Raw genomic sequence first — 12,777 nt, 5'->3', positions numbered from 1 at the left:
AGCGCAGCTTTGAGCCCACCCGGACGGAGCCTTCGCAGGGTTCCTGGGTGTGCAGGGTTTCTAAGTAATTCGTATATCTATTGGCATTCTGTAAATTTTTTAAATCCTAGTTCAACTCTAAGCATTATAACGTGTATAAGCGTGATAAGATTTAGCAGTCCCTTCTTGATGTTTGGTCCCTTTTCACAAACGTGGTTTTAAACGTCCAAACATTCCAGGCTTACTTTGTAGTATCTTTTTTCTTTTCAAGGACTTCAGGTTTTAATGTTAACGAATAAACCCTCGAAATACCAACTGCAGCTCTGCAAAGAGGTCGCAACGTCTCCGCCGCTGCCGTGCCGCCTGCAGATGCAGATGGCAACATCCGGTCCGCACCTGTCTGGCCCCGGGGGAGCTTCTGACACGAGCTCCCAAAATGACAACGTGCTTAGTTGCTCAGCAGGAAGTTGCCACCGGTGGTTGTGTCGCTCCTAACCCCGGCTCCCCACCCAGAGGCGGCCAGGTCTGCCTGTCTTTTCCCTCCGGACACAGAATTGATGAAACCCTAAAAGTAAACGATAAAGATCTTTGCCCTTCAAGGAAGCTGCCTCCTTCAGAGTCCTAAGGCCAGAGACCCAAAGTAACCTGTTATCTCTGACTCCTCTCACAGCCATCTGATGGGCAGGTGTCCCTTGCAAGACCAGTTCAGTGGCACCACAGCAAATGCACAATGCCAGGAATCTCAGGGCCAGGGAGAGTCCTGGGAAGGTGTGGTGGGAGAAGCTGTGCAGGTCCAGCTGGGTGCCTGGGCAGAGGGCCTGAGCCTGACCTGTTTGGAACAGAAGTACTGTAGCCTGGGGACGTCTTGAGAGGGGCACAGACTGCCCAGCGCTGCTGATGCCCAGGCCTGGGGGCTGGTGGCCTCTGATCCAGTCTAGACCAGTGATTTTCAACTTGTGTACTGAGAAAATTTTTAAAGCTCACTTGTTATTTTCAAAAGAAGTTCAAAGCACAGTAAGTATATTCTTTTTTTTTTTTTTTTTGAGACAGAGTCTCACTTCTTCACCCTCCGGAGAGAGCTGTGGCATCACAGCTCACAGCAACCTCAAACTCTTGGCTTTAAGCTATTCTCTTGCGTCAGCTTCCCAGGTAGCTGGGACTACATGCCCCGGCCTGGCTATTTTTAGAAATGAGGTCTTGCTCTTGTTCAGGCTGGTCTCAAACCTGTGAGCTCAGGCAATCCACCCACCTCCACTTCCCACAGTGCTAGGATTATAGGCATGAGCCTTTTTTTTTTTTTTTTTCTGGATCAACATAATTTAACTGTGGCTACAGAAGTTTATAGGTTCAAGTGTGCCATGAGATAAAAAAAGGTTGAAAAACACTGCTCTAAACAAACCAGCCACGGATCCGGCCTTGGTGTCACTGGGCAGTTAACAGACTTATCAGTCTGCAGTCTGTCCTCTCTTCAGCCAGCTGGCCATTCCCAGGACTGCTGGGAGGGTGCAGTGACAAGAGGGGAGGGGGGGGCTAACACTGGCACACCCCAACACTGCCCAATACCCCAACAGTGTGCAGTGCCCTACACATTCCCATGCCTACTTGCTGTGCTGGCCCCTGCTCTTTCCTACTCTTCAGGCCTTACTGTCTATTCCCTTTCTCCAGAAAATCTCTAGCCCAGGTCAGGATGGGGTGCCCCATCTGCACACCATCTCCCCAGTACAGTGTGTAGTGAATGCAGCATCTGTGCATGAGCAGGAAGGTTTCTCAGCCATGCTGGGCAGCTATGATGACCCCTCAGTGGGTACACTGAGGCACCAGGGACAAGGGCACCCATAGTGCCCAGAGGCCAGAGAATACACAGGGAGAGGACCCATGCAGTAGGGGGTCAGAGACACAAGGCCCAGCACTGACCTGGGCCTGGGTGGGACAAAGGCAACAGCAATAAATGCTGCAGCCAGAGACACAAAGGATGACTCTGGACATGGGCAACTCCTATCCACTTTATTTGTGAGGTGTGACCCTTAGCAGCATTGTCCCCATCTCACTCTAGGTCAGCTCTGGCCAGACCAGTGACAGACGCAGGAAATGAGCAGGTGACCCATGTTACAAAGAGGAGGACTGACATTAATCCCGAATCTCAACCCAGACTGAGAACTGTCTGTCAGAGGAAGGGAGGGCCCCAGCTTCCAGGGCTACAGCCTGGGCCTGGGATGCCCCACGTGCTGGTCCCACAGACCCATGAGGCGGTCGGCCTCCCTCCAGCCGGACAGCAGAGCCCCATGGGTCGTGGAGTAAAACGACCGATGTGTGGCTTCCCCAGCAAACAGAATCTGCAGCTACAAAGAACAGACACAGGATAGGGATTAGCCTTAGACCCCAGAGTCTGGGCAGAGCAGCACATATTCACTCACACACTGACTCGCACACACAAACCTACAAACGGGCAGGAACAAAGCCGCTGCACCCCGAGAGCTGGGCTTGTGAACACTGGCAGCAACCTCACTGGCCATTGAGCCCAGTTGGAGAGGGTAGTGTAGTAGCACGAGCAGCCAGTCCACGCCTGAACCCAAGTTCAAGAAGGAACATTTCCCAACAGGCAGACTGAAGAGACCATAGACACAGGAGCCCTGACACTTGTGAGTAGTTAGTAATACTGAGGAATTACTGTCAACATTTAAGTGGGAAAATGCATTATAGTTATGTTTTTTTTGTTTGTTTGTTTTTTGAGATAGAGTCTCACTATGTCGCCCTCTGTAGAGTGCTGTAATGTCACAGCTCACAGCAACCTCCAACTCTTGGGCTTAAGCGATTCTCTTGCCTCAGCCTCCCAGGTAGCTAGGACTACAGGCACCCACCACAACACCTGGCTATTTTTTGTTGTTGTTGTTGAGTTATATATATTTTTAAAAGGGTGTCCTTATCTTTTAGAGATAAGCACCAAAATACCTGCAGTGAAATTATATCACTCAGTGATGATGGGGACACAGGGTGAGCCTAGCTGGGAGCCCTCTGGGGTCTGTGGTGGCGTCCAAGGCTCTACCTAGACTGTATATGTTTGTCATTTTACATAATAAAATGTTTTTAAAAGTCAAAGTATACATGTGTCTTGAGACACACAGTAAATTCAGAGATCATAATCAGTGGGACCCAGAGTCCGGGAAGGGGAGAACAGCTGCCTGTTTCATTACATCATCTTAGCCAGCACTGTGGCACTGTGACACTTTAAGCTATGTGTATACGTAATGTTGACAAAAATAATGCATTTAAGAATTCTTAGTTTCAAAAAGAAAATGGCTTCTAGTCTGGGGCCCCAGTGCTCCCATCACTCGCTCAGGCCCTTGCAACAGGTGCAGCTCCCACCCATCGTGATGCCTTACATACCTGGGTGTGGGTACTGTCCGCAGGCAGGGGCTGAGCCAGCAGGTCCAGGTCATCCCCAGTGCTGCCCACAGCCACATAGCTATAAGAGCCCCTGGTGTACGGGGCACTGTGCCAGCGAGACCTCAGCATGCTCTTGGGTGCAGGGAGCTGCGGGTTTCCTGAGCCACAGAGACACAGCACATCAGCTGGAATTCACACCCACAGGTCTGCAACCATCTCTCATTTTAAAGGGAGCAGTTTAAAATGAAAGATGCTGCCAAAACTCAAAGCACCAACACCCACACCAGTGGCCTGGTCTCTACTACCCACCAGTACTTTCTCTGAGCCTCAGCTTCCTCCTCTGTAAAAAATCTGGTTAAGGACAACTGCATTTATTTTGGTGGCAGATTTTAGAAAAAAGAAGTAGAAAGTGTTTGCAAAGTCATTTTAGCTCAGAGAACTGTTACAAAATCCAGTATTATGAGGAAGGATCATCCCTAGAGACATACAGAGCCCAATTTGGCTCTTTCCTGAAAAATTTCATTTTCATTCAGAGATCAGCCAACAAGAAGAAAGAACAGTAGCTCTCCATGTGCTGAGTACCTGTCGCTCTCTGGAGCACCTGGGTTAGAGACAGAAGCACTTCTTCATCTGACAGAGTCTCCATAAACTCCGACTCCAGCCCAGCAATGAACGCACAGAGAACGTGGACAGGCCTGGTAGAGAGAAAGAAAGCTCCATCCACCCAGCTCTCTGCCAGGCTCTCACAGGGACCCAGCAACTATGCTGAGAACCCCGACAACACAGGCATAGGGCAGCCCCAGGCGCAGTTCTCAGAGTGGGGAGGTGGCAGACTGTGGGGGTCCCAAAAACCTGTCAGGGACTCTGGAGGTCAGAACCATCTTCATAAGACTCAGACAGCATTTGTTTTCTCCACTAAGTTGACATTTTCACCCATGAAAGGTAAACTATCCCTCGGTAGTATGGAGGTAGTGACACAAACCACAAACGCAAATTCTACCCAAGTATGTCCTTGAAGAAGTAGTAAAAGTTACTAATTTTGTTAAACGTTGGTCCTTGAGTACGTGTGCTTTTAATAATCTGTGTGAAGCAATGGAAGAAGATATAGAGCCCATCTGCCACACATGGTACGTGACCACCACGTAAGACACACCAAGTGGGTATGTGAGTGTCCAGCAGGGCCAGCTAATTCTCTCACAAACAAATACAGACAATACAGGCTGAGGTATGTGGCAGGCACGTTCTCAAAAATGAGTGAAGTGTGTCTGTCATAGGAAAACAACTAATAGTATTTAATAACAGTGACAAAATTTAAGCTCTCAAGCAAAAATGATAATTTTAGAAAACTTGTACCTGCCATTAGCAGCTTAACAGCTTCCCAATAATGAGAGATGCTTCCGAGATCACTGGTAACACAATGAAATGTGGAAGACTATATGAAACAGTATTTTCTGAATGACCAAAATCATGGGTAAGTAAAAGATCTGTGCAAAGTGGCCAAGCACACTGGCAGCATCTGGAGCTCAATGGTTAGGGCGCCAGCCACATACACCGAGGCTGGTGGGTTTGAACCCAGCTGGAGCCAGCTAAAACAACGACAACTACAACAAAAATAATCAATAACAAAAAAAATAGCCAGGTAGTGTGGCAGGCACCTATAGTCCCAGCTACTTGGAAGGCTGAGGCAAAAGAATCTCTTAAGCCCAAAAGTTTGAGATTGCTATGAGCTGGGTGATGCCACAGCACTCTACCCAGGACAACAGCTTAAGCTTCTGTTTCAAAAAAAAAAAAAAAAAGTGACCGGGCACAGTGGCTCACACCTATAATCCTAGCACTCTGGTAGGCTGGGGCAGGAGGATCCCTTGAACTCAGTTCAAGACCAGGCTGAGCAAGAGCAAGACCCCATCGCTACTAAAAAGCAAAAAATTAGATGGGTGTTGTGGCCAGTGCCTGAAGTCCCAACTACTCAGGAAACTTAAATCCAGGAGTTGGAGGTTGTTGTGAGCTAAGCTGATGCCACTGCACTCTAGCCTGGGTGACAAGAGAAAAAAAGATCCATTCAAAAAGCAAGACAACACTCTGGGAGGCCAAGGCGGGTGGATTGCCTGAGCTCACCAGTTCGAGACCAGCCTGAGCAAAAGCAAGACCCCATTTCTACTAAACATAGAAAAAACTGAGGCTTGAGGATCACTTGAGCCCAAAAGTTGGAGGTTGCTGTGAGCTATGATGCCACAGCATTCCTGCCAGGGCAACAGCTTGAGACTCTGTCTCAAAAAAAAAAAAAAAAAAAAAAGCAAGACAGGCTCAGTGCTTGTAGCTCAATGGCTAGCTCAATATAGCCACATACACCAGACCTGACAGGTTCGAACCCAGCCTGGGCCTGCCAAACAACGACAACTACAACCAAAAAATAGCCCAGTGTTGTGGCAGGCACCTATAGTCCCAGCTACTTGGGAGGCTGAGGCAAGAGAATCACTGAAGCTCAAGATTTTGAGGTTGCTACGAGCTGTGACGCCAAAGCACTCTATCAAGGGCAACCTAGTGAGACCCTGTCTCAAAAAAAAAGAAATGCAAGACAGACAAATGAATTTCAGCGCAACAGAGCACAAAAAAATTCACTTCCATGCTCTCAGATTCCACCCTAGCCAGCCTTTAGGAAACAAGCAGTTCTTGAGTTTCGGTGTAGTACCAAAGAGTATGGATAATCAGCTGAAAAACTATTTAAATATTACTCCCCCTTCCAACTACATATCTGTGCAGATGCAGACTGTCTTCATACATTTCAACTGAAATAAGAGAACCAGTGCAGAGGGAGCCCTGAGGACCCAGACATCTTCTAAAGAGAGCTGCGGGAAGGACAAAACTCTGCTGCCCCCTCATTAAATTTAGAGAAAATATAATTTTCATTTTAAAAGGGTTATTTGTTCCACCATGGAGTGAGTTTACTATTATCTCAAATTATAAGTAATTTCTCACTTTTAATTTCTTGCATGGTAAATGCACATAACCACGTAGACAAAGCCTCTTTGAGACCCTTGACCACCTTTAGGCACATAAAAGGGATGTCAGACAACCAAGTCTGAAAGTCACTGCCCTGAGACAGACAGCATCCCACCCAGGCACTCCAGGGCCCACAAGGGCTGTTGCCCCACCACATCCTAGTAACAGATCATAGGCTGGGTGCAGGTAGCAAAGCACAAACGAGGAAACATGTCCTCTTCAGTGCAGAGGACACAGGCGACTTCCCTCCCTCCCAGGCTGGACACTGCTCTGAAGCCACAGCCTCCTGCTCTTAAGCGGAAAGAAGCAGTCCTAGGTGTTTCCTGTGTTCAGCCTCTCCTGAGTCTTTCAGGCTGAGAGCTTGGTCCCCTCTCTCACTGTGGCTGAGTGGAAATGTAGAATTATATCTGCCATCTGACCACAGTGTGTTAACTTCATGTTTTAATGCTGCTGAAAAAAATTAGTCTTTCCACCCTATGTTATTATTTTCTGTGTCAGCACCTGTGTCCACATGTGCTGCTTTATAGGAGGGGTAGGGCCACAGAAGTTAGCCCTTCAGGCCTGGGTCTGCGATTCCACTGCTTAGAGGAAGGCTATGTTCAGTTATTTCCTATTTAAGAACTGCCTCCCCATGTTTCAAATTTCTTCTGGATCTACGAGTCTCAGCTTCCTACAGAACTCCAAGAAACACATTCTCACTGACTGAAGACTGAGTGTGCCCACCTGTGCGCAGATACACTTTGAGCACTAAATGTGTACAGCCAATGTCTTGGAGGGCTGTGGAGTCCCTAGCCGTTATACCCTCCAGGGCCAGCCCAAGGTGTCCTCAGGGCCACTCGGGGAGTGCACATACTCAGAGGAAGGCAGGACCAGAAAGCCAATGAGCTTCTTGAACCAGGCATCCTGCAGTGCGGGGGTGATATCTTCCAGGGGTGATGTGTCCTCCCACACCACCTGGATCATCTCACAGCCTGGCTCCCAGAAGGGCTTCTCAAACTCCAGGAAGATTTTATTGTTGGTCCCAAAGCCTATTTTCCTGATCGCTTCTGACTTCTCAGTAGGCAGGGGTGGGTCAAAGAAGGTATCCACATGCTCCTTAAGGAAACCTGGAATTCACAATTGAACTCGGCTCACACCACAGAAAGCTCTTTAGCAACAATCGCCCGCTAACAGGGCCCCCACCCTGATCCCACTCAGAGGAGTCAAAGAGAGGCTTCTGAACACGCCATCTCCGGGGATGCAGAGACAAGGCTGGCTCTAGCTGTCAGGGCTCAGTTTGGGGAAACAAAAACTGAACTGGAGGGACACAAAAGGCCCAGTGTCCCCAATGTCACCCTAGATTGACTGCCCTGCAGAGACAGCTTCTTCCTGAGCCTCTTACCCTCAGCCCCTGCAAGCCACACTGCTCAGGAATCCATTTAGAGCCACAGTTAAATATACAGGCTTTATCCAGAAGCTACATAAAAATTAATATGCAAGGCAAAAAAACAGATTTAGCCAAAGGCAGACAAGATGAACAATACAGTCACACTACAGGATGAAGGGTTTGCAGCACGTGAAGCAACAAGCTGATCTCTGAAATACGTGCAAGTAAAAAGATGGAACCCCCAAGAGCACACCAGGCAAGGTTGTCAACAGGCAGTGAAGCCAGGGACACCTACACCCTAACACATGGTGGCCACACTGCCTTCCACGGCAGCCACCATCCAGATCGCAGATCCACCATTTCACATACTGATGGGGTATCCTGCAGTTGTGTTCACAGTTTTTTTGGGGGGGAGGGGGTTATTTTGGGTTATTTTGTTTTTTTTGTTTTTTTGAGACAGAGTCTCACTATATCGCCCTTAGTAGAGTGCCATGGGGTCACAGTTCACAGCAACCTCAAAATCTTGGGCTTAGGGGGCAGCACCTGTGGCTCAAAGGAGTAGGGTGTGGCCACATATGCTGGAGGTGGCAGGTTCAAACCCAGCCCTGGCCAAAAACTGCCAAAAAAAAAAAAAAATTCTTGAGTTTAAGTGATTCTCTTGCCTCAGCCTCCCAAGCAAATGGGATTACAGGTGCCCGTAGTTGTCATTGTCATTTGGCAGGCCTAGGCTGGGTTCGAACCCGCCAGCTCCAGTGTATGTGGCTGGCACCCTAGCCGCTGAGCTACAGGTGCCAAGCCTCACACAAGCATTTTTAAATGCATGAGTAGCCTCAGGATCTTGCAGTCATGCTGGGTAGGGGGACTTTGTCATACATACTCCTGTCAGCCCTGGGCTTCCAGGTGGACCCTAGCTCCTGCTGTGTGAACTGACCCAGTTAAAGTGACACTCTCTCTGCCTGAGGCTGTGTGAGGAATTAGGTGATTGGAACAGAGGCAAGGGTAGCCTGCCAACCACATGACACGCATGTCTCATCAACTGCAGTCATCCTAGGGATTTTGTTTTCAACCATCTCCAAATAACTTCTACTCAGACTTATGTCCAGAGCACCAGATGTAGAATTAAAGATTTCCAGCTGCCCCCACAGACCACCACAGCCTGACCTTAGGCCAGGTTCTTTGCACCCCTTCCTGCTCCAAAGAAGCACAGCTTTGTTAACCTCTGAGGCTATCCCAACCTCTCCAATTTCTTTCAATGACCAAGACACCCTTTACTCCCATGTTCTCTTTCTGTGAAACCCTTAATTCTAAAGTATACAAGTGCTACAAAACACACACAGGAGGTGAATTCCTTCCACCTCCAAAAATTATTATAATGAAAAAGTGAGCTCAGTAGCCAAGCCAACGTCCCAGAGCCAACTGAAGCAGGGTAAGCCAGGGCCAGGTCAGAAATAAACAGCAACAGGTCAGAGATAAAAAGCACTTGGGATCGAAATTTGGACTGAAAATCCCACCAGAACAGTTGGCCCTACCTAAGGGCACAGTGACAATGACATGATGCACTGGGAAACAGTCTCCATCCTCACACTCCACCAGCACAGAGAAGGTTGCCCCAGGAAACGCTGCATCCTGGAAGGCCCCATCCCAGTGAATAGTCTTCACAGCCTTGTTGAAAACCACCACATCCTTCGGCAAGGAGGCTGCCATGCAGTTTGTGAGCTCTTGGTAGCCCCTAGGAGAGACGGAGGCGTTGATGTTTACAGGACAGTCCAGCAAGAGTAGGACTGGTGGGAATAAGCCTCCCAAGCTCGCACCCATGGCCCTGTTCCATCCCTGCGGTTTTCCGCTTACCACAGGAATGTTAACACCTGTCTTTCAGGCTAATGACAGGATTAGGAGAGCTAATGATCACCCCAGCTCCAAGGTAATCTGCCAGAATAGAGGCTCCCTCCTTCCCACCCAGGGTTCTAGGCTGCAAATGCCCACCCCTGGGCAGGAGCCCTGATCCTCCCTGTCAAGGGGAAGAGGCCTGTCTGGCCCTTCTGCAGTGAAGCCCCCACTTAGCACTCAGCACTAGGAGGCCTCAGTAAATGCAGGAGGAAGTAACATGAGACCCCTTTCTTTCTTTCTTTCAATCGCTCTTTTAAAAATAACCTTTTTTTGCTTAAAGAGCAAAACCAACTTCCAAGAATGGAGAAGATGGCCTGTCCCTTCCACACCTCCTCTGCCTCTCAGAGCCCAGGTAAGCACTGGACAGCCTGCTGCTGCACCCTGGCCTGTGGAAGGAAGTCTGGGCAGCAGGCACAAAACCTCATACCCAGGAAAGGTGCAGTCCAGCCCCGGCAGAACGCTGTACTCCCCAAAGGGCTCCAAGGCAACAAGGTTCATGCTGTGAGTGCCACTAACGCAGCATTCCAGGTTGAAGAAGGTGTTCAGGACAGCCAGCTTGAGCCTCCTGGTGTCTGTGTCCTCTGTCCAGTCGGCCATGTGCCGGCGTATTTCCTCCCTGAGGTACTCCCCCACGCTGGGCACTGGGGGCTTAGCCGCCTGCACGAACTCTCGTGTCTGGTCTATGAGACTGTAGTATAGACCCGCCATCTCCGCCACCAGGTGTGGGCTCACACAGGTCCCGGAGCTGGTGTAGCACACAGAGGGCAGGCCCAGGTGACCCCCAGTGTCCACCTGCTGGTTCTCCTCCGACAGCGCCTTCTCCCCCAGCAGCCCGTACTGGGCAGCCAGCCGGAACACCGGGTTGTCTGGGGAAGGGCCATGGATCCAGTGTGCACCTAACTCAACCACGACACCTGGGGACAGAGATGCCACCTGAGGTCCCCCGCAAGGGTCCCCTGGCCATTCTGGGCGACAGGGCCTCATGCTCTCCAAGGGCAGGGCCCTGTCCCACCCGGGGTAAGGTCAGCATGAGGAAAAGGGACTGCTGGCCTGCACGTGCTCTGGGGAAAAGGGTGCCTGGGAAGGGCCCAGGCGGAGGAGGCAACCTGCGGAGACAGAACCGGGCAGCCGCACGGGTTACTTTCCCCGCAGGCGCCGTCGGGACTACTCTGGGCGAATGCGTTTCTGGGCGGGGCTTCCGGCGGTTAACCCAGGCGCCCGCAGAGCCGGTTGGGTTCTGGCGGAGTCGGGAAGGGCAGTTACCAAAGCTGCTATCCGAGCGGATGCGGCCCCCGGCAAGGGCCGTGGCTTCTAGGACCCGCAGGTGCGGGAAGGCCAGGTGTCCGCTGAGCCTCTGCGCCGCGGCCAGCCCCGCAATGCCGCCCCCCACCACCAGCACCCGCGGGCCGCCCGCCGCCTCCACGTCGCCGCTACTCGACTCCATCGCGCAGCCCAGCAGGCCTCGCACGTCTCAGCTGCTCAAAGGTCGGGAACTCCGAGACGAGGCCGGAGGCGGAGCGGGAGGCGGAGCGAGGGACGCGGACACGGCGCGGGGCGGGACCGGGCTGCGCAGAGGAGCGTGGGGGGCGCGGCGGGGCAGGAGACGAGGTGGGGCGGGAGGTGGACGGGGACGCCGGGGGCGCAGGACCCTCGCGTGACCCTCTCCGGCTGACGCACTCCCCTCTGGGCTGGGCTGACCCGCGAGCCAGCCAGGAGGACAAGCGTAGGCAGCCGGGCTTGTCGGGTGCCGGCCCGGGGATCAGTGTCAGTTGGTGCTGGGCACTGTCCCACCAGCCAGGTGGATGGTGTCTCTTCCAAAGGAGCTGTGAGAGTGGCTACGAGAAGGCGCCTCGCCCAGCCGCAACTTACTGGTTCACCCTGGGGCCCTGCCGCTGGGGACCAGAGTGCGGGGCATCTGGGGCAGCGATGAGGTCAGGGCGGGACCTGGGAGAGCTTAACGGTTCAAAGGGGGGCTCTGAGAGCCTCCGGGACGCTCCCCTCTGCACAAAAGTGCGTAGTTTGTGACTGCGAAGCCAGGGGACGGGACACACTTAAAGCACAAAGTTTCAGGGGAACAAAGATCAAAGGGAGGAACGGAACGTCTCTCCCCTCCCCCTCCACTTTACGTAGACTTCGAGGGCCTATTCATTTCTGGAGAGGTCGCCTGCATTTCTGGAGAATTCCCAGAATTGTGGGAGGTCGTTTTGTGTGGCTCGCAGTCCCCAGGGTCTGGGAAGCTCCGCCCTCTGTTGGAAGGGTGTGCGGCTAGGGCGCAGCATGCCTCTGGTCACCCTCCGGGCCCTGAGCGTCTATGGCCCTCTGTCCCTCGGCGGGAATCCCACTCTAGTCGGCTGCAGTCTGGGGCTTCCCTTTCCCGCCCGTGTTGCTCTCCTGAGCCACGTCCGTCTTTCCTTTGATCCATTCTCAGGATTGGTGGCGCGCATACCCCACTTCGAGGAAAGATGTCCGGGAGACTCACCCTTCACTCCTCTCCCCTTCCCCCTGCGAGTTTACTGGAAATTCCAGAAGCATGCGGAAGGGTTTGGACACAGCTGGAGCAGAGAGAAAGCGAGAGCCGGGTGCTCTGGGGCTGGGCTCAGCAGCCTGCGAGCTTCTTGTTATCAACCGAAGGGCACCCAGAGCCAGCAGATGCCAGCTGGCCCCCGGACTTCCCCTCTGCCCCTTGCAAAAGCAGCCTAAGATCCCTGGAGGCTTGGCAAGCGAACGGGAACCCAGGGGCCAGTCCCAGGTCAGCAGTGCCCCCTGCCACCTACAAAGACATGCCTCTTACAGAAACATCCCTGGTCGCCAACCCAAACACACTAAAGGCTGACTCAGTCTAACATCCCACACTAACAAGGAAGGGGCCATCCCTCTCAAGCCAAGTGACACAATCTGTGGGCTGTGTGGGGTGAAGCCGCCTAGCCCTTGGTCACCTGTTTAGCGTGAGTGGACTACTCTGCCTTGGAGTGTGACTTTGTCGCCCTCCACTCAGCATCTGCGTCCTGAAGCAAAGCCACTGTTCCTGGAGGCTCCACCTTCAGAGATTCCCCTCAAGGCAGTCTGGGTTCTTGGTGGTCACAGCTGATGCAGCCCCAGCATGCCCAGTGCCTAGTGTCTGTCTGCAGATAGCAGGTAAAATACCCTCTGGGATCCCACAC

At 51.9% G+C, this 12,777-nt stretch overlaps 1 protein-coding gene across 2 annotated transcripts; it reads right to left on the bottom strand.

The window, feature by feature from the left end:
* Positions 1-1,962: 1,962 nt before the first annotated feature.
* Positions 1,963-11,205, bottom strand: PAOX (polyamine oxidase). 2 transcript variants are annotated; one of them, XM_053584477.1, is made up of 7 exons: positions 10,880-11,193; positions 10,044-10,530; positions 9,259-9,458; positions 7,217-7,469; positions 3,946-4,058; positions 3,364-3,521; positions 1,963-2,318 (listed from the first exon to the last, which is right to left on the bottom strand). In XM_053584477.1, exons 1-7 carry the CDS (start codon positions 11,058-11,060, stop codon positions 2,175-2,177), a joined length of 1,536 nt encoding a protein of 511 aa, XP_053440452.1. In that variant the 5' UTR covers positions 11,061-11,193; the 3' UTR covers positions 1,963-2,174. The 2 variants fall into 2 exon arrangements, with proteins under 2 accessions (XP_053440452.1, XP_053440453.1); XM_053584478.1 differs by lacking the exon at positions 3,364-3,521 and having other exon boundaries at positions 10,880-11,205.
* Between the last annotated feature and the right edge of the window lie 1,572 nt (positions 11,206-12,777).

This window comes from Nycticebus coucang, chromosome 3 (assembly GCF_027406575.1).
Source record: "Nycticebus coucang isolate mNycCou1 chromosome 3, mNycCou1.pri, whole genome shotgun sequence".
In the NCBI taxonomy this organism is placed as follows: Eukaryota; Metazoa; Chordata; class Mammalia; order Primates; family Lorisidae; genus Nycticebus; species Nycticebus coucang.
Note: the sequence above shows the minus strand (reverse complement) of the source record. Positions and strands in the feature narration are given on the sequence as shown.

Bases quoted from the DNA above. Each gene is read 5' to 3' on its own strand.
- PAOX (XM_053584477.1), bottom strand. From the start codon at position 11,060: ATGGAGTCGAGTAGCGGCGACGTGGAGGCGGCGGGCGGCCCGCGGGTG. The intron at 9,459-10,043 runs GTATGAGGTTTT...CGTCTCTCCTAG, and splicing joins CTGGACTGCACCTTTCCTGG to GGGCTACCAAGAGCTCACAA. The intron at 3,522-3,945 runs GTACTCAGCACA...TCTGTGGCTCAG, and splicing joins GGTGCTCCAGAGAGCGACAG to GAAACCCGCAGCTCCCTGCA.